General features: G+C 40.3%; 2 protein-coding genes across 3 annotated transcripts in view; both read left to right on the forward strand.

Moving 5' to 3' along the window:
- Nucleotides 1–881: 881 nt before the first annotated feature.
- LOC122753282 (guanylate-binding protein 1-like) lies at nucleotides 882–22,207 on the forward strand. The gene is made up of 11 exons (XM_044000624.1): nucleotides 882–1,020; nucleotides 11,400–11,608; nucleotides 13,667–13,794; nucleotides 13,985–14,094; nucleotides 14,446–14,642; nucleotides 15,118–15,360; nucleotides 16,888–17,168; nucleotides 17,736–17,948; nucleotides 18,159–18,261; nucleotides 18,534–18,727; nucleotides 21,770–22,207. The coding sequence occupies exons 2-11, from the start codon at nucleotides 11,419–11,421 to the stop codon at nucleotides 21,893–21,895; spliced, it is 1,785 nt and encodes a 594-aa protein (XP_043856559.1). The 5' UTR covers nucleotides 882–1,020; nucleotides 11,400–11,418; the 3' UTR covers nucleotides 21,896–22,207.
- LOC122753280 (guanylate-binding protein 1-like) overlaps nucleotides 894–26,658 on the forward strand; it is a 47,443-nt gene continuing 21,678 nt past the window's right edge. The window contains exon 1 of one of the 2 annotated variants that reach the window (XM_044000619.1): nucleotides 894–1,020. The gene's annotated coding sequence lies outside the window, so the exon portion shown is untranslated. The remainder of the gene's footprint in view (nucleotides 1,021–26,658) is intronic. The other variant, XM_044000621.1, reaches the window with a different exon arrangement.

Below are 26,658 nucleotides of genomic sequence, written 5' to 3' on the forward strand. Positions count from 1 at the left end.
GTGAGATCCCTTTCATTTCTGAAGCTTTGGTTCTGCCTTTTTCTTAGGGAATACTCTCTAGTTATTACTCAAGCCTTACACCTCTTTTCCTTTCAGTCATCTTTTATTCCCTGTCACCCCTAAGATACATTTCCCAGTAGTCTCTTCTGCTTTGTTAATTTCCCTGTTTGCCCCTTCCCTGGCCCACACCACCAAGGCTCAGGCCTCAGGTCACATTTCCCCCTCCCTCATCAAATTATGTCCCTTCCTGATTTAGACTGACCCCTCCTACCCCTTCAATCCAAGTCCCTCTCCTGTCACCACATTTAAGCTTTCCATCCTCTTTCTCAACCAGGCACTTCCCTTCTCAGCCACCTCCTCCTCTCCTCAGCTGCAACCCCAATATTATTAGGCCAGACATCACAGCCTCTCTATTTACCCTGATTCAAAGTGCCAGGAAACAACCCAATCAAAAAGATCCCTTAAAACTCAAAATTTTAAGATATGGTGACCCAGTAGACACTGGGGTACTTTGATAGGGCAGTGATGTTTTCTTCAGTCCAAGAAACGAGTAAGAGAGCAAGGGATCCAGATCGCGCAAGGGGACAACATCCTTCAATTATGTTCTCTTTCCTTGGAAATTAATTCCAAAAGATATAAATCTTTAAAAGCACAAAACCTACAAAGCTATGTGTGAATTTGTTTTCCACTAGCCTGTTTCCTGTCCTTCCTGCAATTCCACATGCCGGAGAAAGACTGGCCCCAAAGAGTCTGCTCTCAGTATCCACCTTGCCCCCCCAAAACAAATTCCTTTTATGGGTTATCAGATGGCTGGGGGGTTCTTTTGTATTTTGTCTTTCACCTGTTTAATTCCGTTTCTGATGTTCCTTTTTTTAAAAAATAATCTTTATTGTGAAAGCCCAGAAGCCCCCAAGGCTCAGAAGCAGAGACATCAAAATAAAGACCAACAGTCAAGAAGTAGGGGACGTAAAGGAGAGCAGAGGAAACAGAAGTTGCTCCACTCAGAGTAAGCAGGAACTGGTAAGGATTTGTCCTGTATTTTCTCTTCCATGGTGCCTTTTTATATTTTAGTGGAGGGCACCTTTATTCCCTGTTCGAGAGCCCTGGAACCCGAAGGCAGGTTGGGGGCTCCCTTTTACTGCCAGGATCCACACACCATGTACCCAGAGTGATGATGCACCTGCATGCACACATTCACACACACACACACACACACACACACACACACACACACACACACACACACTAACTGGGTGGGCCAGCCACCTAGGCTTTCTTACTGTGCCTCTTATCCCACATTCACAGGTCAGTCTATTCAGTACCTTGGCAGTGCTTGGCTTAGTGTCCTCTCTCACGTCCAGCTGGCAGAGGACTCCCTAGTCACTGGCAAAGCTCGAATACCACCTTTTATTTTATAGCCCAGCTTTTTCAAACTGTGACTCACGACCCCTTTAACTCAATGGAGGCAGGGCAGGGGGCTGGATATCGCGAAAAAGTTGGCAATGGTAAAAGGTTTCTCTATGCCTATTTTATGTACCTATATACCCAGGGTCATTTCTCTGTGGGAAAAGGGGACACCAGTGGAAAAAGTTTAAGGAGCCCTGATCTATAGGATGCCTTTTTGGTCTTCCTGTTCAGCACTGCCTTCTCTTCAAAGCTCCCTTTTCTGTTTTATCTTTTCACTAACAATAGGATCCTTGGTAAGACACTTGCCTTCTCATTCTCCATTTCCTCATTTGTAAAAGGGGGGGGGTGATGGTAGCAGCTTTGTGAGTATCAAATGGGATAATAAATTAAAGCTCTGTGCATGCTTTAAAGCCCTATAAAAATGCTAGCTATTGTGCTCAAAAAGATTATCTAATTTGAGCCCCAAAATCACTCTTACAAATAAAGAAATTTGGCATCCTCCTCTCGTTTTTGTTTTTCTTTTTGGTGGAGCAATGAGGGTTAAATGACTTTCCCAGGGTCACACACCTGGTAAGTGTGAAGTGTCTGAGGCCAGATTTGAACTCAGGTTCTCCTGAATCCAGGGCCCATTGAGCCACCTAGCTGCCCCCTATCCTCCTCTTTTTACAATCAGGGAAACAGAACTAAGGAGTTTAAGTGCTTTGCCCAACATCACAGTGGGAAGTGAGTGGCAGAGCTCAGACCCCAAACCAGGGAGAGGGTTTTCTTTCCCTCCATAGCACTGTCTCTTGTATGCCAAGAGAAGGCACTAGAGGGCAACTCAGATGTCAGATGTCAGATGTCAGATGTCAGATGTCAGTTAAGGGACCTTTCCTTCCCTCATCCCACTCCCCAGGCCAGGAATTAACCATCAGGAGCAAGGAGGGAGAGAATCTAGGTGGGGACCCTAGGGGATGCTACAGTGCACAGACACTGGGCCTGGAGTCAGGGAGACCTGAGTTCAAACATAGCTCCAGATTGTGTGATCCTGGGCAAGTCACTGAACCTCTGCCTGCCCCAGTTTAATCCCCCATAAAATGGAGATAATAACAGCACCTCCCTCTCAGGGTTGCTGTAAAGACCAAATGTGATTTCTAAAGCTGTCAGCATAGTGCCTGGCACATCATAGGTCCTATATAAGTGCTAGCTATTATTAGTATTAGATTAGTAAACAAGAGTAACCTTCCAATTATTAATATCAAGGCATAAAAACAGATATATCCTCATTGAAGGTGTCCTGGAAGAAGCCCAGCACAGAGTCTAAAGCAGGGCTTCATAATTTCCCCTAAGAAAGTTCAGAGGATATGTTGATAACTGTATGTCATATAATTGGCTTCTCTTGTAACATGGGTATTTTATTTTATGCATTCAAAACCATTCTCTGAGGAAGGGTCTCTAGGCTTCACCTGACTGTTACCAAGGGTCCAAGCACATAAAAGTGAAGCCCTGCTCTAAATAGAGGAGGGATTTCCCACACATGAGGAGGCCTCCCAGACAATTCTGTTTGCCTCAACCCCTACACCACTGCAGGGCCACCCAAAAGAGACTGAAAATCACCCAAGGGCTTGACCTAAAGAGCCACACAGGAAAAGCCAAGTAGATGAAAGACACTGAGGCATCAGTAGGTGGCAGGTGTGTATACAATGTATTCCTAGCCCCAGCCATGTGGCCCCTTCCAAGGACAAATAAAATGGGCTTAAGAGCTCTTTCAGTTATCCTTTATGCCAGTCACTCGGTGATACTAAGGCCTCGGCTTTTCCAAGTTTTCATTAGTCTACTCAAAAACAACTTTGTACAGAGGAGAAGGTGCACTGAAAATGAAAACAAAGTAGAGCTTCTTGCTGGGTAAGTTAGTAACTAGACAGCCATGTGTGATGTACACACAGAAATGGTGGCTGTATTATCATAGGATCATCAGTCTGGACATGGAAAAACTTTAGATGTCATTGAGTCCGACCCCCTTACCCCGTTTTACAGATAGATCACTGAGGCCAGAAAGGAAGTGACTTGCCCAAGGTCACAGAGCCAGTAACTATTTGAGGTGGGATTCCAACCCAAATCTTTCTGTTCCTAGGTCCATCACTATAGCCACTATGGCACTGTCTGACTATGGCACTGACTGAGTTCTGCTGACTATGCTTTTTCTAAGGGCACATCCCATAGGGTGTCCTCCAAAAATATTGGCAACAGTCAGTTACTACCCTTCCATCTTCCTTGGTGGAGCACTCCTCTCATTATAAATAGACCTTTTAAAAAAATTCATGGGGGCAGCTAGGTGGCACAGTGAATAAAGCACCAGCCCTGGATTCAGGAGTACATGAGTTCAAATCCGGCCTCAGACACTTGACACTTACTAACTGTGTGACCCTGGGAAAGTCACTTAACCTCCATTGCCCCAGAAAAAAATTCATATTCAAAGACACTAAAGCTGCCTTAAGCCACTTCATCTATGGCTAGATTCCTAGATCCCCGATCTGTTTGCCACTGACTTTATTGTGCTTTTTTTATCACCTTTTTACTTGCTTCCCCTCTTTGGTCTTCTCTACTTTCTTTGCCTTCTTTTTGGTCCTTCATTCCATTCAACAGATTATACTATCTTCACATAGAAAAGGGCAGCCAGGGTCCTATGAAGTTGGGGACAGGTAGAAAGGGGACAGGTAGAAGGATAAAACATTTGGGATTGGTTAAGGAAAGCATCGAACAGTCAATTATGGGGCCCCATTGTTACATTTGGTAAAGGCTAGACAAACCCAAAAGTTGCTCAGGAGTTCACCAAATGGCTACTGGCAGATCAAGGACAATACCTTTTTCTTCTTTTCCAATGACAACCAGACCAAGGTAAGGCTTTGGAAGTAACCATACGTGAGAGACACAGTAATGATCAGGTTGTTTTATAATTTCCCAGGTCCAATTTATAAGATTCTAGAGGCCGTCCTTAACAGGTCCTACCTCTTAACAAAAGAAGGAACTGAAGGACAGGGAAGTTAAATTGCTTGTCTATGGTCACAAATCTGGCATTCTTTCTATTGTACCACACTGCTTTACATTCCTGTCTCTTTAGTAATCCACAATACATAGTATCCCAAAAGTCTTAGTGCAGTTTTAAGAACTTGAAATAACTTGAAACTGGGGGCAGATCCAACATGGCAGAGGAAAGACATTAAATGCACAGAGCTCCTGATACAATTACCCCCCAAACAGCAATAAAATAACCCCTGGAGCAGAAAAACCCACAAAAATATGGGCTGAGATTATTTTCCAGCCACAGACAGATCAAAGGGTGCCATGCTGTGCTACGAGTAAAGTCCAACCCCGCAATCATGCCGACAGAGACCCCAGGCACACCACACCACAGGAAATTAACCCCTGAGCCTCTGAATCAGCTGCAGCACCAGCATTTTCTGGAACTGAACTTGTGGTTGGGTGAGAAGACTGAATGGCTGGCTGGCGGGGGAGAAGTGCAGGGGTATCAGTGGGACCTAGTGAGGAATTTTTCTGTCCCACCCCAGTGGGAAACTAGGAAGAAATCTTGCTTGGCAGGAGGCCCAGGTCGGGGAGGGGCACAAGCTCGTCAAAGCTAAGAACCACCACAGTGGTCTGCTGGCTGGTTTAACTTGCAAGTTGGCTTGAGGTTATCTTCGGACCAGAGAAAAGGCCAGGTGAGAGAAAAAACCCCCACCCTGCCTCAAAGCAAAACACCTGGGACCCTCTGAAGCTAGGGACAGTAGTGTAGCCGAGAAGCAGGGCCCCCCAGTGAGGAGTTAAAAGTCAAGTAAAAGATGAGCAAGCAAAGAAAGTTGAGAACTATAGAAAATTTCTTCAGGGACAAGGAAGATCAAAGTGCACCCTAAGAAGAGGATAACAACCTCAGGGCCCCTACATCCAAAGCTTCCAAGAAAAATATGAACTGGTCTCAGACCATGGAAGCTCTCAAAAGGGACTTTGAAGAGAAAGTAGGAGAGATAGAAGGAAGATTTAGAGAGATGGAGGAAAGAATGGAAAGAGAAATGAGAGCGATGAAGCAAAGTCATGAGAAAAAAGTCAATAGTTTGAAAATTCAAACGGAAAAGGAGATGCAAAAGGTGTCTGATGAAAATAAATGCCTAAGAATTAAGATTGAACAAATGGAAGCTAGTGACTTTATGAGAAACCAAGACACAGTGAAGCAAATCCACTTGAATGAAAAAATGTGAAATATCTCCTTAGAAAAACAGATGACCTGGAAAATAAATCCAGGAGAGATAATTTGAAAATCATAGGACTACCTGAAAATCATGACCAAAATAAGAGTTTAGACACCATCCTCCAAGAGATTGTCAGGGAAAATTGCCCTGATGTTCTAGAAGCAGAAGCTAAAATAAAAATTGAAAGAATCCACTGATCACCTCCTGAAAGAGATTGCAAAAGGAAAACCTCCAGAAATATTATAGCAAAATTCCAGAACTCCTAGGTCAAGGAGAAAATATAGCAAGCAGCTAGAAAAAAGGAATTCAAATATTGTGGAGCTCCAATAAGGATAAAACAAGATCTAGCAGCATCTACATTAAAGGACGGGAGGGCATGGAATATGATATTCCTAAGGGCAAAGGACCTGGAACTACAGCCAAGAATCACAAACCCAGCAAAACTGTGTATAATCTTTCAGAGGAAAAAATGGGACTTTAATAAAAAAGAGAACTTTCAGGCATTTGTGGTGAAAAGACCTGAACTGAACAGAAAATTTGACTTTTAAATACAAGACCCTGGAGAATCATCAAAAGATAAACAGGAAAAAGAAATCACGAGGGAAATTAAAATGTTAAACTGTTTACATTCATACGTGAGAAAATAATACTTCCAACTCATAAAAACTTTTTCAGTAAGCAATACACAGAGGACACAGGTCTGAACTGAATATAAAGGGATGCTATTTGTAAAGCAAATGCTTCACAATATTTTTTAGATTTTTTTGTGTATCTTTGTTCTTTGTGGAGCAAACATGGTGGGTTGTCTTATGTCTGGGGTCAGATTTGGGCTCTGAGCCTCCTGGACCCAGGGCTGGTGCTTTGTCAGCTGTGCTACCTAGCCAACCCATGATGACATCTTTAAAATAGGGTTGAGGGGTAGGAAGAATAGACTGGGGGAGGGGACAGGGTAGAGGTGGACTGGGGAGAGGTAGCTCACATGAAGGAAACAAGAAAAAAGTTTATGGAGGGGAGGGGAAGAGGAAGAAGTAGTGGGAGAGTGAGTGAACCTTACTATCATAAGAATTGATTCAAAGAGGGAATAACATACATACTCAAGTGGGTATGGTTATATATTCTTGTCCTGAGGAAAAGTGGGAGGGGAAGGAGAGAAGGGAAGTTTGGGGGAGGGAGCTGTAAAAATCAAAAAACTTAGGGGGCAGCTAGGTGGCTCAGTGGATAGAGCACTGGCCCTGGATTCAGGAGGACCTGAGTTCAAATCTGGTCTCAGACACTTGACACTTATGAGCTGTGTGACCCTGGGCAAGTCACTTAACCCCCCTTGCCCCACTCCCCCCCCCAAAAAAAAAGCAAAACACTTTCGAGGAATGTGAAGATGTTCTGTGTAATAGCACATGTATGACATATGTTGAATTTCTTGATTTCATAGGGAGAGTTGAGGAGGGAGGGAAGAAGAAAAATTTAGAAAACAGAATAAGCTCAAAGACCTTAACTTCATCAGAGTGGGCTCAAGGAGGGAATAACATACACACCCAATTGGGAGGAGTAATCTATTTAACCCTACAAGAAAGTAAGAGGGAAGGAGGATAAGGAGGGAAGGGTGAATGAAGGGAGGGTAGAGTGGGGAAGGGGGTAGTCAGTAGAATAAAAAATAAAAATCAAAAACTTGAAACTGTGCTAAGACTTTTGGGATATCTTGAGTGTGTATAGAGGTAGGTATACCTATTCAAACAAACTCACATACGTATAAAACTTGACAATTTGTATATGATTATATTTCAAGTCTCACGTACAAAAATATATGTGATATATGTATATACTTATCTGTATGTTGTGTATTGTATATGTGCATATACTTACATACATGCATGTATATATACACACATACATAGGTTCAAATCTAATTTGGTAGCAAACCACTGTGTAACACAGGAGGGGGCAATAAAACAAAAAAGCCCACCAAAGACACAAATGGGATCACAGAATCTCAGAGCTGGAAGAGACCTGAAGGACCACCTAGTCCAATCAAAACTCAAACAGAAATCTTTTCAATCACATACTTAATAAGTGGTCATCTATCAACTCATCTTGAACACAGTCAGTAAGGAGGAATGTACTATAATGAGGCAACCCATTCTACCTCTGCACAGTTCTAACTGGGCAGCTAGGTGATGCTGCAGTGGACAAAGCACCAGGCCTAGAGTCAGAAAGGCTCATCTTCCTGAGTTCAAATCTTGCCTCAGATTTACTAGCTGTGTGACCCTGAGCTAGTCACTTCACCCTGTGTGCCTCAGTTTCCTCCTCTGTAAAATGAGCTGGAGATTGACATGGCAAACCACTCCAGTATCTTTGCCAAGAAAATACCAAATGGAGTAATGAAGAGCCAGACACAACTGAAACAACAGAATGACAACAAATTGCAAGGAAACTGTGTACATAGTTGTTTACATGTCACCTTCCCCATTAGACTGTGAGATCCTTGTGAACAGAGACTATTTTTGCTTTGTTTTGTATTCTTAGTGCTTAGCATAATGCTTGGAACATAGAAGTTGCTTAATAAATGCTTGTTGGCAACTTCTTATATCAATCCTAGATGTGCCTGTCCTATGACTTCTTCGCATTGCTGCCAGTTCAGCCCTCTGGGACCAAGCAGGATGTTTCAAACACATGGAGGCAGCTTGAGTGTCCCTCTGAGTCTTCTCTGAACCAGGAAAAACTTCCCAGATCTTCCAACTGACCATCACATGTCAGGAGTTGAGTCAAGCTATATTAGACAAGCAGTCCTGCAAAGGTTTCTATACCAGTTCAGGCTTAAGGAAATAAAGAGTGAAGGATGACCACCATATCTTTGTATCTATATGCCTTGTTCAGACTACACCTTGAGTCTTTCATTCAGTTCTGGGAGGAGTATTAAGTTTAAGTCAGCTGCGTTTTAAAATAGATATGGGGGGGGCAGCTAGGTGGTGCAGAGGATAAAGCACTGGCCCTGGATTCAGGAGGACCTGAGTTCAAATCTGGCCTCTGACACTTAACACTTACTAGCTGTGTGACCCTGGGCAAGTCACTTAACCCCCATTGCCCTGCAAAAATAAAAAAATAAATAAATGTGAGATTTAAAATTGGATATTAGATCATAAATCTACCCTACTTAACCTTTCCCTTAATTTATCTCCCATAAATAAAATGGACATGGATAAACTAGAGGATATCCATAGAAGACTTACCAGGGCTATGAGATGAATGGTGCCATATTAGAATCAGTTGAAGAAGTACAGATGTTGGGTGTGGACAGAAGGGTTAGTTGTTAGGAATTATTTGATGAGCTATTAAGCAGAAGAGGAATTGAATTTGCTCTGGCTGGTCCCCAATTATTGATTAAGGGTTAAAATGGCAAAAGAGGAAAAATTAAACTTGATGTTAGGAAAATCTTCAAAACAAGTAGAGCTACCCTGAAAAATAATGAGCTTTATTGAGAGACAATGGTATCCCCTCTTGGGAGGTTTTCTAGAAAACAAAACTAAACAAACAAACAAACAAAAAACCTGGATGATCACTTCTCATTGATATTGTAAGAAAGATTCTTGCTGAAATACTAGTTGGATTCAGTGACCAGGGAGACATCTGGCAACTCTGAAATCTGTGACTTTTATTATTACTCTTTCAAACAGTCATCATATCCTGAAGTTCCAAAGCAAAGCCAAATCCACAATTAAGTGTAAAGCTCTTAGAAAAACTCGGTTCACCACAGTAAAGAATCATGGTGCATCAAGAGATGTCACCTCATAGCTCTAGTCAGAGTCAAGGCAACAGGACACCTTGAATGTTAGCAGAATATGTATCAGAAAAAATATAGTGGCATTAGACAAAAATCAGAAGGACAGAGACAAGAGGCAAAGTAAAGGCAGAACAAGAAAGGAGAGGGTGAATCATCTTAAATGATTAGAAGGAGTCAAGAATTCAGGAATTCTCAACCTATTTTGTGCCATAGATCTATTAGCCAGTCTAGTTTAGCCCATGGTTCCCACTTAAGAATAATGCTTTTAAATACATAAATCAAAAAGCATAAGATCTTCAAAGAAACCAATCATGTTGAAATGCATTATCAAACTATTTTTTTAAAAAGAGTTCATAGGGGGCAGCTAGGTGGCGCAGCAGATAAAGCACTGGCCCTGGATTCAGGAGTACCCGAGTTCAAATCTGGCCTCAGACACTAGCTGTGTGACCCTGGGCAAGTCACTTAACCCCCATTGCCCGCCAAAAAAAAAAAAGTTCATAGACCCCAACTTAACAACACCTGGTAGATATCAACCAGGTCAAATTTAGGATATGAGAAAGAGAGGACTAGATTTCATGATGTTCTTAGAAATCTTTGTATCACTCAGAGCAATTCAGTCACTATTACATTTGTAGCAGCCACCCACTTATTGAATGAAAAAATGAAGGAAGGAAGGAACGCAAAATCAATATGGAAAGTAAATCTTCTTTTCTCATTGACTCCTGAAAAGACACTGTTATATCCCCACTTATTCTCTTTAACTATTAGAGAGGACAGTGGCAAGAGATAACAAGGGAACCTCCTAAAGATACTCTCAGAAGTCTTCTAGGACAAAATGTCTTAACCTGGGGCCCATTTGTTTTTTTAAAAATATTTTAGGTGGCATCTTGGTGGCACAGTCCATAAACCACTTGGCCTGGATGCATGAGAACCTGAGTTGAAATCTGGCCTCAGACACTGGAAATTTACTATCTGTGTGATGCTGGGCAAGTAACTTAATCCTCATTGCCCAGCCCCCCAAAAATATTTTAAGTACTCTATTGCATTATAATTAATTTTTTAATTCTATGTATTTTATTTTTTTTTATTTTTAGTGAGGCAATTGGGGTTAAGTGACTTGCCCAGGGTCACACAGCTAGTAAGTGTAGAGTGTCTGAGGCCGGATTTGAACTCAGGTACTCCTGACTCCAGGGCCAGTGTTCTATCCACTGCGCCACCTAGCTGCCCCTATTTTATACATCTTAAAGCATTACTCTAAAAAGGCATCCATAGTCTTAAACAGAATAATAGTAACAACTTCCACACAATGAAGGACCATTTACCTAAAATAGATCATTCTGGTTAAGGATGAACAAAAGGGGTGCTGCTCTTCTTGAGATGAATGGAAGTACATTCCTCCTCTTAGTTTGGTTATTATCCTTATCAATTTTAGGGACCCAGGGTTCCTCCTTGAATGAGTCATGCCGCTCCCTTGACAGGTGAGGCTTTCTCAAAGAATTAAACAGAAAGATTTCAGTTCAGGACTGTTTTTCTTTAGAATATTTTAAAAGAAAGAGGAATCCTTAACTGATATGCTTCCATACTACTAACTACCTTCATGATCTCAAATCATTGAACTTCTTTGGGACTGATTTTCCTCATATGTACTGTGAGAGTGTTTTTCATTATATATGTTATAAGGCTTTATCTGGGTTTAAATCATACAACTCTACACTTCAGATTCATAAAAACTGGGGGAAATAGAGTAGATATCACTGTTTTCTCTTGTAGACTGGATTTAAAGAGACAGAAACTAAATAGTCACAAATGTTTGGGCTGCTTAGATCAGAAAATTCTCTAGTTCTTAAGGGAGACAAGAAGCTCCTATCACATATTTGGAGAAAGTCACAAATGATAGCAGGAGAGCTGTCCTGTGGGTTATATATCTTGGTTCAGTATTTAGAAATAACAATTGGGCATCTCAGTGTCTATTTGACCAGACTTTCCATTTGCAGATAACATACCACTTTCAACATGGCCTCTGGTGTCCCAATGCCAGCCCCAGTGTGTCTAATTGAGAATATCGAAGGACAACTGATAGTGAACCAGAAATCTCTGGAGATTCTTTCTTCAATAACTGAGCCTGTGGTGGTGGTGGCCATTGTGGGCCTGTATCGCACTGGCAAGTCCTACCTGATGAATAAACTGGCAGGGAAGAAATCAGGTACGTGCAACCAGGAAAGTATGGAATGAATGTATGGTTAGTACTTTACCACATAACTACACATTATCATTTTGGTGACTTTTTTTAACAAGGAGTGATAGAGCTGGAAAGGCAAGGTCTCATTCTAACCTCTGCTTTAAATCCCCTAGGGTAATCTCGAAGACAAAGGAGAGATTTTTTCCACTTTGCCTTAATAATAACTGACATATAGACATGCATGTATGTTGTATATGTATATTATGTTTGCAACAAGTATATATTCAATAACAGGAACATATATGATAACTAATATATACAGTTTATACTATGAGTAAATATAATGTGATAAATTTATAGCATTCTTCATGTGGTATGCATATATAATATAAAATATACATGTATGTAGAACTCATATATAATCTATAATAAAGCATGTGTACCTTTTAAATGTCATATACAAATATATAACTTCCATGTATGAATATTTATTTTTATATATATGTATACTTGTTTATATGTATATCTATCTATCTACAGATACAGATATATCACTTAACAATTTACAAAGCATTTTACATACCTTATTCCATCTGAGCCTCAAAACAAGCCTATGTGGCAGGGACGACTGGTATTATCAACATTTTACAGATGAAGAAACTGAGACATAAGGACCTTGCCAATAGCCACACAGCTAGTAAGGATTAGAGGTGGGATTTGAACCCAGGTCTTCCTGACCTGAGACCTCATAACCTCTGATCTATGCCACAATGGCTTAGTTTCCCCTTAGAACAAGAATCGAGATGCCCTTTGGGAACAGGATAACTGTGACAATCATTTATAAGAGCATTCTAATAAACTTTATGATGAAGGCTGTGTGGTACTGAGGGAAAAGCAAAGGGAGCCAAAGAATCTGGGCTTAGGAACCCATTCTCTTATTTATTAATTAGGTCAACTGAGCACATCACTTTGTCTCTCTGACTTCATCTACAAAATGAAAGAGTGAGGGGCAGCTAGGTGGCGCAGTGGATAGAGCACCAGCCCTGGAGTCAGGACGATCTGAGTTTAAATCTGGCCTCAGACATTTGACACTTACTAGCTGTGTGACCCTGGGCAAGTTACTTAACCCCAATTGCCTCTCATACACACACACAAAATGAAAGAGTGAAGTGGGATGATCTCAAAAGTCCCTTCCAGCTCTAAGTCTAGGATCTGGTAATCCATGGATTCCCTTCTACCTTTCAAGATATATTTTATACTATTGCCCTTCACATATTCTACAATTCAGGCAAACTGGACAAATGACTATTCCCCGAACTGCTTGAACTATTATATATTTCTATATCTTCATTGACACTATTCTCAATTATTCCTGGCCATATTTCTACAGGTCAAAATCCTGCTAAATCTTCAAATCCCAGTTTAGGTGCCCCTCCTTCCTCTCTGAAGAAATCCTAGACCCCCAGACCAAGAAATGAAATTTCCCTTCCTTGAATGCCTTTCATCAAAAATATTTTAATTAATCCCTAAAAAATTAATTCCTTTCATATTTTATGCATGCTTAAGGCATATTTGTTTTTTTTAACATACTTTTCTATGACTGTCTCATATCTTCCAAGAACATAGAAGCTCATGAGAGAAGAAACCTTGCCCTGTTTATCACTGTAGCATTCATATCATTCATGCTAGGAGAATGCCTTGCACAAAGAAGGTGTTCAGTAAAAGTGAGTTAAATAAATGGAACGAATGAATAGATGGATGGATTAATTAACTAATTAATAGGAAATCAATAAGGGAAAACTTCCTAGGTATCTCTACTGATCTCTGAAGCACAAAAAATGATCCTAACTTGCAATGATTGGGCAACAGGTCTATATTGTATCTCTCTCGTGTTAACTTTAAAATAGACTTACAGTACTGATTCTATCATATGTAATCTGCTCTCTTCATTACTATGAGAAAATGGCCAATCTTCTTGCAGTGAGTGATTAACATTACACAGTTGTCCTATTCTCCAAAATACTCATCCAATATGAGAGTCCCCAGACTGCTCCATGCTCATCTCTCTAAACTTTTGTGCAGGTTTCTCCCTTGGCTCCACAGTGCAGTCTCACACCAAGGGCATCTGGATGTGGTGTGTTCCTCATCCCAAGAAGCCAAATCACACCCTCGTTCTCCTGGACACTGAGGGGCTGGGTGATGTGGAGAAGGTGAGAAGGGAAGAGACTGTTCATGACTGAATATGAGAGAGAGTACATTAGTACTATTATAGGTCTTAGGCCTACAAAAACCCAAGGGAGCTGGACTGTCACCTGCTATACAGGTACGCTAAGCCAGGAGCTGCCACGGGAGTGGGAAAGTAACAGGTAATAAGGCCAGAAAATGTGTTCTGATTTCTAGGGTGACAACAAGAATGACACATGGATCTTTGCCCTGGCCGTGCTACTGAGCAGCACCTTTGTCTACAACAGCATGGGCACCATCAACCAGCAGGCCATGGACCAGCTGCAGTACCCTTTCTGTGATTTGGGGGAAGAGTACACTTGGGGAAGGGAGAAGGGGAGGGCCTTCACGTTCCCCAGATATCTCTGTGAAGCCCATGTTCTTTTCCTCGTGTTTTAAGGACAGGTATAAGAATGTATGTATATACATGTGTGTATAGAGAGATATACTTATATGTACATATATACATATAGATACATACATCACAAGTTTTAGAGAAATTACTCATGATTCATGATGAAAAATAATCACCTGGTTCAAGGCCAAAGGGAAGTAAAAGATTTCAGGGAATTAAAGAAATTGTGGAGCAAGGTCCAGTATTTTTTTTTCCTGCCATGTTTCCTTAATTAATTCCCCAGCTATGTGACTGAGCTGACAGAACGCATCAAGAGCAAATCTGCCCCCAACACTGATGAGATAGAAAACTCCTCAGAATTTGTGAGCTTCTTTCCAGAGTTTGTGTGGACTGTGCGTGATTTCACCTTGGAGCTAGATATTGATGGGAAACCTGTCACCCCTGATGAGTACCTGGAGATGGCACTGAAGCTTCAGCAAGGTTTCAGGATTTGAGAATTGGGCAGTGATGTGGAAAGTGAGGGGAGGGAGAAAGGGGGAATCTCCAGAGTTTATTTTATATTCTGAATATATATTTCTCTACTTATGGTTCCCTGCCAACATTATTCCATCTTGGATGAAGTCTAGAATATTGGTTTCATTGAAAAACCAAACCCCTCTCCTATCTTTGGAACAAGTCCTTTGTCTTTTTTCATCATCATTACCATCCACAAACTTTTATTAAGCATCTTTATTGTGCCAAGCACAGTACTGAACACTGGATCTACAACGGGGGTGGGGGTGGGGAACAGTTCCCACCTTCAAGGAGCTCACATTCTAATGGGGGAGTCAACCTAGGCACAAATAAGCTTAGTTCAGCACAAATATAGGTCCCTGAAAGGGGACAATTTTAGAAAGCTTGTCTGAAGTCCAGACTTCATTATTATATTATAAGACTCCTCTTTCCCTTCCCTCAGGTAAACCTGAGGAAGTTAAAATGTACAACCTACCTCGTCAGTGTATCCGCCAGTTCTTTCCCAACAAGAAATGTTTTATCTTCGACCAACCCGCTCACAGAAAGAAGCTTTCCCAGCTTGAGACACTTCATGACAGTGAACTGGATCCTGAATTTGTGGAACAAGTTGAAAACTTCTGCTCCTATGCTTTCCAGCATTCCAATGTGAAGACTCTCCAGGGAGGCATCACAGTCAATGGTCCCCGTGAGTCCTTTCTCCTTCCTACTCATCCTTCTAGTACTTTTCTTCTGCTGTTTTTTTTATTATTCTGAATAGAGTTTTATTTTCCAAAATATATGTAAAAACAAAATTTTAACATCAATTTTTAAAAAACTTTGTGTTCCAACTTCTCTTCCCCCCCTCCATTCCCACCCCCACCCACAAGAACTCAAGCAATTCAAAATAAGTTATACATGAGTAGTCATGGAAAAATTCCTATATTAGCTAGTTGTGAGAGAAAACAGTCAAAAACCCCAAAACTTCAGATTAAGGAATTGTCAAAGAGGAAATTTAAAATGTTCAGTTCTTTCTCTGCAGATGGGCTCTTCATAAGGCTTTCAGGGTTATATTGGATCATTGCCTTGCTGAAAATAACTATATGCTTCCCAGCAGATCATCCCCCTCTATTGCTGTTATTTTGTATATAGTACATTTCATTCTGCTTCAGTTCATGTAGGTCTTTCCAGGTTTTCCTGATAGTACCCTGTTCATCATAACCTTTATATAGTACCTTAAGCTCGACAGAGAATTTTCTTCATAAAAGCCTAGCAAAGTAGGTACTATACATTTTGCCATTATAATCAATCATCATAACTATTTCCCTCCATCCCACTCCCTTCCCATGACATTTATTCTATCTTCTTTCTACCTATTCCTCCTCAGAAGTGCTTTACTTCTGACTATCCTCTCCCTTGCTCTGCACTCCCTTTTTTCACCCTTCCTTCCTTGTCCTCTTCCCCTCCTATTTTACTGCAGGGTTAAATAGATTGCTCCTCCCAATTGGGTATGAAAGCTATTCCCTCCATGAGCCCACTCCAATGAGATCTGCTGTTTTTAAGAGAACAAGAGAGGAAAGTAGAAAAGAGAACCCTCCTAGGAGAGCCCCCAACAAGGATATAATCTGCTGGATTAAATAACAAAAGACCTTGTCAAGTTCCTGTCCATGGTTTCTCATCTACTCTTACCATTATGGATACTCTTTGCTCCTGTCAGAAAATCCCCTGAAAAGCTAAATAAATTCCCTAAAACATAATAAAAAGTTAGAGTTAGAAAAGGCTAACCTGACAACCTTCTGTACTACATGCCATATCCAATCCTTCACCAATGGTCCAATAATTAAGACAATGAAATGTTTATACCTGTTATTTAGCATGATCAGTTCTGACCATTCCCAAGAGGGAAGACAAACGAAGTTATCAAGAGAATGGCCACAGCTATCCTATTTAGGAATGTGGCTGTAACTTTATTCTATCCACTGTTTCTCATTATTACCATTTTGGAAATTTCTTTCTTCCATATCAAAAAGTTTCCTGAAAGGTTCACAGAATCATAAAATGTTTGAGTTGGAAAGAGTTCATTTGAAAACCTTCAATATTCTATATCCAAGACTTTCCCAAGGTGAAATAGTTAAGATGTAATAGAAGTGAAGTGTACATACCCATTATTTAGCATGATAGGTTCTGACTATCTGCCTAATGGTTCCGACTTCTTCCATTTTTGTTTTCTCTATAGGTCTAGAGAATCTTGTCTTGACCTATGTCATGGCCATCACCAGTGGAGATATGCCTTGTATGGAGAATGCAGTCCTGGCACTGGCTCAAATAGAGAACTCAGCGGCAGTTCAAAGGGCCATTACACACTATGAAGAGATGATGAAACAAAAGGTCCAATTCCCCACAGAAACCCTTCGGGAGTTGTTGAACATACATGCCGCCTGTGAGAGAGCAGCCATTGAAGTCTTCTTCCAGGATTCTTTCAAGGATGTGGACCAGAAATTCCAGAAGGAATTGGCGGTATTTTTGCTGCTCCTGATCATAGCAGAGGAGGGTGTACATGAAGGAGGGCAGGCCTGGGAAGGAAAATGAGGTTGTTCCTGAGAACAACAGTTTAAAAGAATCTAGGGTCATTTGACCTTGACTAGCGTCAGTCATGTGACCCTAAAAATCCATTTGCAACCTCCTTTAAATAAAAGAGTCACATGGAATCTATTTTCTAAAAGATGCTGGTTAGCTATGATATTGTAATATATTTATTATTAATTTTGAGAAATTGAAGGTTTTACAAGAAAGAGTTTGAAGAACTGGGGCTCATGTTCTAAGGCAAAGATAATAAAGGAAAGGGGCTTCAGGAAATTATATATCGTTGAGACATATGTCCTCTTCCCATAATCTTTAAGACCTCAGAATAAATATACCAGAGGATCCTATAAAAGTAAGTCTAGAACCAGGATATGATCCTGCTTGGAAAACTTCTTACCATGCATAGGTGGGAGGAGAATACATTGCTAGAAATTCTGATAAGCCCCTGATACTCTCCCAACTGTACCCTTTACACCTCATTTCCTTTATATTGCTCTAAAGAACCAGCTAGATGCCAAGAGAGATGCCTTTTGTAACCAGAACCTGAAGGAGTCGAGAGAGCAGTGCAGAGCTTTGCTTCAGGACATTTTCAGGCCTCTGGAGGAAGCAGTGCAGCAAGGAGACTTCTCTAAACCAGGGGGCTATGGTCTCTTTCTGCAGAAGACCAAGGAGCTGAAAGAGAAGTACTACCAGGAGCCCAGGAAGGGGATGCAGGTGAATCCTCCCATTAGCAAATGATTCAGGCTAGGGGTGAAGAGGGAACTTTAGGATCTATGTCTAAGCCCTGAGGTGAAAGACAGTAATGCCAAATGTTAAATAGATTGGCCCATTGTCAAGGCCAGTGTCACCCATGAGCAGCCAACCTTTGACTTTACCCCAAGAGCATTATTTCCTTTTTGTAATTCACCATCTTCCCATTGCCAGGCTGAGCAGACTCTGCAGGAATACCTGAAGTCCAAGGAAGATGTAGCTGATGCAATACGACAGGCAGACCAGTCACTCTCAGCAAAGGAAAAAGATATTGAATGTGAGAAGTCTATGAATGTGGTCCTAGATTGTCTGGCAAGCCCTCCGGAGATAGGTTACTTTAACATGACTTGACCATTAATATCCAGAAAGAGTTCTTTCTTATTACCCAAACCTTTTGTGTCTGTAGGGATCTATGTCCACTTGTTTGTTGGTTACTCTCTTAACGAATATCTGTAATCAAGGCCAAGAAGTCAAGTCACTTAAATTGAGATAACAAATCACAGCCCTCCACCTCTCTTTAATTTCCCCAATTTTTTCTATCATCCTCAGCGAAGCGTGTGAAAGCTCAGGCTGCAGAAGCAGCTGCAAAGCAGTTGGAGGAAATACATAAGAAGAACCAGGAGATGATGGAGCAGAAGGAAAAAAGCCACCAGGAGCATATAAAGCAGGTGACTGAAAAGATGGAATCAGAAAGGAAACAGCTGATAGCAGAGCAAGAAAGGGCCCTGGCTCTGAAACTCAAGGTATGTAATCCATGAGTTCATTTATATGAAATAGTTTCCAATCTTTAAAATACGGTACAGAAAAAGGTTCTAAGAACTTTGGAGCTTGAAGGGATCTCAGAGATGATCTAAGTCATTCTCTCTCATCTGAGTCAACTCTTGACCATGGTCTCATATAAATCCTTCATAGAGGAGCCACCAACACACTGGGCACCTTCTTTGAATTTTCTTGACAAAAACATTAATGAAGTATGTGAAGCGTCTACTGATATTTGCTCACTCTTACCACATGGTCTTTTTAAATCAAACTTCTCTGACTAATAGCATCCTTTATGCTGAGTGTTCTAAGAAAATCATCATTGGTGCTATACCTACTCATGCCCATTATGATCATCTCCTTTGTCCTTTGGGTGATGCTCAACTTTTCCAACCAATTAATTAATCAATTAATGAAACAAATTAAATTTAGATTTCATAAACTACTGTTTATGAAACCACTATATGATTATCACTCCATTTTTGTTAAAAAGAGTTTTTATTTTAGAATTTCCAGTTCCTTTCCTTACTTCCCCCTTTCATTTCCTTGTCATTTTTAAATACCATTTTTATCTACAAGCTTGTTTTTATTCTTATTTTGTCTTTTTTAATTATAATACACTTTTTATCTCATCTTAAATTGTTTCTATTTCTTTTACAAAAGATCAAACGCCTTACTTCACAGCATTTGTAATGAAATGCTCAAAGTATTATTTTTGTTGAGAAATGATTGGTTTATGGACCAAGAATTATCATGAGACCAGACTCTCCTCAAAACTATTCAATTGCACAATTTTATAAAAGAAATTCTTTGAGATCTCTTTAAGTTGTTAATGCCATTCTATATATCCAGAAAAAATTATCAAGTTCAGGGAATACTTAATTTTGCACTGTAATTATTTCCCTTCAAGTACCGCACATATACATATATAAACTTTATATAAAATGTACAGTATATATAGCATGTATATACACTATATAGTTTATTAGCATATAATGTATATATAGTTTATAGAAGTAAATGTACATATAATTTTCCACTGCAATTATTTCCCTTCAAGAGTAAACTGCCTTCACATATATACGCGTACATGTACTATATATTATAATATATATACATATATACATACACATGTGTGTGCATGCATGTGTATGTGTGTGTATACATACTTTATATACATATTCTTTTCCTTGAAGGGGAAATAATTACAAAAGAAAATTAAATATTCCCTGAACTTGATCATATGTATTTATATATTTATGTATGTTTGTGTGTGTGTATGTATGTATAAAACAAACCATAGTTGTTCTTTTCTTGATTTATATCTAAGAACTCTGGGGAAATGTGTACCATCACTTTTTTCCCTAAGTAATTTTATTTTTCTTTTTAATCTTTGTCTTTATCATTCTGAAATTTGGTCTATCTTGGAGGCTGGAGATTCTGATTTTTTCATATTGAAATCCTTTGAATTCTTTCACTTTGTGGGGGCTTGTCAGCTCTGATCTATTCTGGGAGATCTTCTCTGTTTACATATATCTTCATTATAGAGTAGAATATTTTTGTCAATACCCTCTAGAGTCCCAATTAATCTAGTGTCTGATCTTCTTGATCTATTTCTTCCATTATCTTCATCCTCCATTGTTGTCAATTTTGGTTTTGGGTTGGGGAACATGAGGAGTTTTTCTTCAGTATCTTGTTCATTATCCTTTTCCTTTTGTCTAACTCTCTTCATTCCATTTTTACTTTTATGTGGCTCTGTATTCTCATTAGTTGTTCTTTTGTGTCTTCCCTTCTTTTATTCTCTCTTTGAGGGTCTTTCAGTTCTTCAATGCACTAATTGTGTACATCCTTTTCTCTTGGTATCTCTTCTCTCACCTCTGGTGCTAATTCCTTTGTTTTTTTCCTTTCTTCTCTTGGTCTGAGGGCTGAACCTGACATCACACGCTGATACATGGCTCCAAATGAGCCTAATAATCTCTCCATCTCTTACTTTCTCCATATATGAATCGATCAAATCATTTCATGATCTACTACACTGGGGTATGGTGAGCAGAGTGCTTTGCAAACCTCCAAGCACTATGTAAATGTAAGTTAGTATTTAATGTTGCAGAACTTAACTGCACTGTAGTTTTTATTCGACTTATTCTTCATCTTTTGGATAAATGTTGCTTTTATCCCTTTGTACTTCGATGGACTCTTTTTTAAACCATCTTGAGATGAAGATGTCCCTGGATTTAAAACAGCCAGGCCCTCTTTCAAAGGGAGAAGGCAGGCACAGGGCGATGGCATCTATACTGCATTCTGATATATACCAGCAGCTACTGGGAGGCCACAGGCCCATTAGCTATTGAAAATGCTGGTGTGGACACTCAGCCTGTCCACTTCTGGCCTGACTTCTCTGCCAAATACCTTTTACTATCTCCTCACCTCCTACTCTATCCTCTTTTCCCCATAGCAAGTAGTGGCATAAGCTGTCACTCTGACCCTTTCTCCAGTCCTTTTCACTCCTGTCCATAGCCTTGGGCAAGTACTCTGCAGCTCATTTAGAGTTTCTGGAGATCTGCTTTCTTGGATAATGTAACGATTGGAATGACGCCACCTGCTGGAGACTTACTGTAGAAAAGCTCCTCCATGAAAAGGAAGGTCTTTGAGGGGCAAGAACATGCCTCTTTTCTTTGGCATCAGGAAGTGACGTTGGCTAGTGGGAGGAAAAAGGAAGAGCTGAGCGCTCTATCACTCTCTTTCCTGAGGACGCTGGTGGAGAGCAGAGCTAGAAATGTGCTCTCCCTTTAATAGATAGGAATCTAGGCCTTTCTCTCTCTCTTTACCAAATTCTTATTCTCCTTAATAAATGCTTAAAAGCCTAACTCTTGCTGAAGCTTATAATTTATTGGCGACCACTCATTAGATATTTTAGACAGTTTAGCTAGAATTTTAGTCCTTAACAATAATGTGGACAATAGTCCCAGAACTCTGTGTGGTCCCTTTTGGTTCCATGCTCTTAAATTCTATTTGTTTCTCTTTAGGAACAGGAACTGTTACTAAAAGGAGGATTTGCAAAAGAAACTGAGGAGCTTCAAAAGCAAATCAAAGCTCTGGAAAACAGACTGAATGAGTCCAAAAAGAAGAGGGACCACTGTATCATATGCTGAAGATTGAGGCCTTCTCCCTCTTGTTCACTTCCAACATAACTTGAAGAAGAGAGTTCAGGATTCATGTGAATTGTGGAACACTTATAGTGTGAGGGCTATTAGAAATGCAAGGCTTACAAATCTGGGGGTATGATTTACTTCCTTTTGTATCCAACTGTAGCTAGTACTACATGTGAAAAACCTAGTGATTTTCCTTAAACACCTGTGATGATCTTAAAATAGGGGGAAAAAGTGACTATTCCTTTGCATGTGATTCCTGTATAAACTGTCTTTGTCAACTTTTCTCTTTTTCTTGAATAAAATAGGGGTTTTGGTGTGTATATGAATATCTCGTATAGAGCTATATTTATAAATAAAACAAGTTCTTATGAATATTGCACATTTCTGAAAAGTTTGGTCCCCATATGAGAAGGGTCATTTCAAGGTGAAAGAATGATGTCTCAGACCTATCCTCTTGGATTCTTGTTTTGGTTTTGTTTGGGGGTGTGGGTTGGAGGAAGAGTCCAGGCCTAGACACTGTCTCTCTGGCTCCATACTGACAAGGTCATTCCCAGTTCCTCTATTCCTATGGATCTGCCTTTACTCATTGGTGGGGGATGGGGAGAGGGGTCAGGACACAGTCTCCCACTCACTTATCAAACTTCTTCCCACCAGAAACTTCTGGCTCTTCCTATGTCCAGTATGGTCTGGATTCACTCATTCATCCTTCTTTTGGCAGAGCAACAATAATGTGCACAAATACAAGCTCTTTCATTCATCCTGAGCCCCTTGCTGGCAAGTACCAGCAATTAAGACATTTCTCACCTCATGGGGATCCCTTGGGGGAATCTGGCAAAAAACTATAAATAAAACATATAAATATGCATAGGTACATACACAATGGAAATTAAAAAACTAAACAAACTGTACCTCTGATATTCTTTGAGTAAGCTGAGGCAAATCAAATCACCTCCGTGGCCTCATTTTTCTCAGGTAGAAAATAAGAGGGTTGGATGCCATGGCCTTTGATGTCCCTCATATTTCAGGGAGTCTGTTTACTTGGATGGAAATAAATAAATATATATATATATATATATATATATATATATATATATATATATATATATATATATGTACACACATATACGTACACATAAATATGTGCATATGTATGCATATTCAAGAAGCTCTTGTTGTTCTGGCCTTTCAGCCCTGCTTTACTCTTTGTGACCTCATTTGGGGTTTTCTTGGGAAAAATACTGGAGTGGCTTGCCATTTTCCTGCTCTAGCTCATTTTATGGAATCAGAAACTGAGGCAAACAGGTTTAAGTGACTTGCCCAGGGTCACAACTAGTAAGTATCTGAAGCTAGATTTGAACTCGGGAGGAGGAGTATTCCTGATTTCAAGCCTGGCACTCTATCCTCTGTGCTACCTAATATGGATATCATACATAGTATGTATAGTATGTATGACACAGCTAGGTGGCACAGTGGATAAAGCACTGGCCCTGAAGTTGGGAGAACCTGAGTTCAAATCTCACCTCAGACACTTACTAACTGTGTGACCCTGGGCAAGTCACTTAACTCCAATTTCCTTAAACATCTGGGGCCATCTCTAGTCATCCTGGTGTATATCTTGTCACTGGACCCAGATGGCTCTGTAAGAGAAAGTGAGGTTGGTGACCTTGCACAGCCCTCCCTCACTTAAATCCAATTCACTGCAAGTCATGACATCTCCCCAATAACCTGGTCATCTTTGAAAAAGGAAAAACAACAACAACCTAGTATGTATATCTATATATGTATATGTATATGTGTGTATATGTACAAAGCCGATAAGGTTTTTTGTCAAACTATTTGCTTAATTAACCCCTCCAAGATTTCCGGAGAAAATCTAATCAACAAAGCTTAGGTATGGATCATGCCTAGGGGTCTCCTCTGTGGTAAAAATTATTTGTGATAAAGTTATTACTGGTGTTTTAGCTGACTCATTTGGGAAAGGCCACACCTTGCCCACACTGAACTTACATATGCTACTGAGGTCAGAAGGAGAACTCTCCATAGGCACTTTTTGAAGGACCTCCCCTTTTTGGGGGAGGAAAGATTGAATACTCCCTGAAGGGAGGTGGAGGCAATGCCGGAATGTTAGCTCTTGTGGCACTTCCAGAACGCTAGCTTGCTCTCTCGGTCTGGCGACTGCCCTTGTGGTGGCACATTTTCTCTCTGTCTTGGGTGGCTTTCCTATGACTGCTGAGGGTACCACCATCCTTCCATCATCCAGGCTCTTCATCTGGGCATCATCCTCAATTCCTCACTCTCTCTTACTCCCCAAATCCAAACAACTGCCCAGTCCTATGGATTCTGCTTCACAGCATCTCTCATGTACCTTCTCTCCTGACATGATGACTACCCTAGTGTATGCCCTCTTCACCTCATGCCTGGACTATGGTAACACCCTTCCGACTATTCTCCAGGCTTCATGTTTCTCCTCACTCCAGCCCATCCTACACTCAGCTATCAAAGAGATCTTTCTAAGTGTACATCTGCCTGGGTCATATCTCTATTATATAATCTCCAGAGGTTACCTGTCACCTGTAGGATAAAATACAGAATCCTCTCTTTGCTGTTCAAAGCCCTTCATAGAGACATGCATAAACACATTCACAAACAACCCAGCAATGGGCTGATTTCCTAGAATCAAACCAGTTTCAGTTTCCCTCTACGTCAAAGTTGTCAGGGAAAAAGTATAAACTGTCCTTACATGAACTCAAAAAATATTTTCCCAAAGAGTGATGGGGAACTGGGTAGTGGTGTTCTTTTTAGGAAGCAGGGGAAGCAGGCACAGAGAAGACCTTAGACTTAAGCCAGATTCAAAGAAACTATTCAAAGCTGGGAAAAAATTCCTAGCATGTTTTCTGGTTTTCTAAGTAAAGAACAATGTGTAATCCTTTTTTAAAATAATAATTTCTTTTCAATGAACAAGTGAGGATAATAATAGCATTTACTCCCCAGCGTTGTTGTAATGATCAAATGAGATAGAATTTATAAAGACCTTTACTAAACTTAAGGTACTCTATAAATGATCATTATAATTATCATTATTATTTTCTCTACCCCCACCATCATTTTGGAAAAAGAAAAAAAGCTAAACCCATTTAACTAATATGCAAAAAAAAATTCCCACATTGGATAGATCCAAAAATATGTTCCTTATTCTCCACCTTGAGTTCATCACCTCTCTTTTAGAAGGTCAGTTGCACGTTTCATAATCAGTCCTCTGGAATCCTGGTTCATCATTACATTGATCTGAGTTAAGGATTTCAAATGTATTTGTCTCTACATTATTCTTATTGTATTGTTGTTGTATAAATTTTGCCCCTATTTCTGCTAGACTCACCATGCATCAGTTTATACTAAACGTCCTGGGTTTCTCTGTATCTTGTTTCCTGTCATTTCGTAGAGCAGAATAACATTCCATTGCGTTCACAGACAGTAATTTGATCAGCCATTCCCCAGTTGATGGTCACTCTCATATTTTCCATTTCTTCACCACCACAAAAAAAGAGCTGCTATATATATTTTCATACATTTGATTCCCTTTCTTCTTCCTGTGATCTCTGTAGCTTTTAGGTCTAGTAGTGGTATAGAGAGCTCAAAGCATATGCACAGTGGAAAGAGTTAGGAGGTAAAATTCCAAAGTGCTTTCTGGAATCACTACACCAATTTTAAACTCTGTGATGATTGGAATGACGCCACCTACTGGAGACTGACTATAGGAAAGTTCTGCCATGAAGTGAAGGTCTTTGAGGGCAAGACCAGGAGTCTTTTCTTTGGCGTCAGGAAGTGACATTGGTTAGTGGGAGGAAGAAGGAAGAGACTGGCGCTCTGTCTCACTCTCTTTTCCTTTGGATTCTGGTGGAGAGCGGAGCTAGAAATGTGCTCTCCCTTTAATAGATAGATGAATGTAGGCCTTTCTCTCTCTCTTTACCAAATTCTTATTCTCCTTAATAAATGCTTAAAAGTCTAACTCTTGCTAAAGCTTATAATTTATTGGTGACCACTCATTAGATATTTTAGATAGTTTAGCTAGAATTTTAGCTTTTAACGGATGGCTGAACATGAAGAGGAAAGCTGAACCTCACTCTTCTAATCTTCTGGTTGGGTAAGAAATTTCCCCTACCCTGTCCCTTTAAATCCGAAGTACTACTGAATTGCCAGCTGTTTTCCCTTTAAATTTTTTTCAAATGGACGTTTTAAACTCCCTAATTACCCTATTTTTTATTTTAGTCTGTTTAACGAGACAAATGGGAAATAAGATCACATTAATGCTTTGTTTTTGTGGATTTTCTATTTTTATTTTTACTTTTGTTAGAAGAGCCAGCAAGGCGCTCACACAAGGGAATATAAATAACAGCCCCTCTCCCAGCCATGCTTTTTCAGAGAAGCCTCTGGTTTCTGCAGCTTTTCCAAATTCTAGCACTAATTGTTGCTCTAATTTTGCATGCCTGGAGGCTTCTCTAGAACCTTTTAATCCCCCAGCAGTGGCGGAAGGGGAACCCCAGGCATGAGTTTGAACCCTGGCTGTACACCACGTGGGAAAGGTGGTCCCCTCCCCTTCCCTAGGGACCCCACCTCCTCCCCCTCCTCTCCTTGATTCTCCTGCCCAGGGAAGTCCAGAGATCTAATGCACATGCACAGCTTTCTCTACCTGCATTTTCGGGCCTACCTCAGCTGAAACGTGATTCTGAGACATCCTTAGAACACCCTTTAAATTCCATATATGC

This window comes from Dromiciops gliroides, chromosome 4 (assembly GCF_019393635.1).
Source record: "Dromiciops gliroides isolate mDroGli1 chromosome 4, mDroGli1.pri, whole genome shotgun sequence".
NCBI lineage: Eukaryota > Metazoa > Chordata > Mammalia > Microbiotheria > Microbiotheriidae > Dromiciops > Dromiciops gliroides.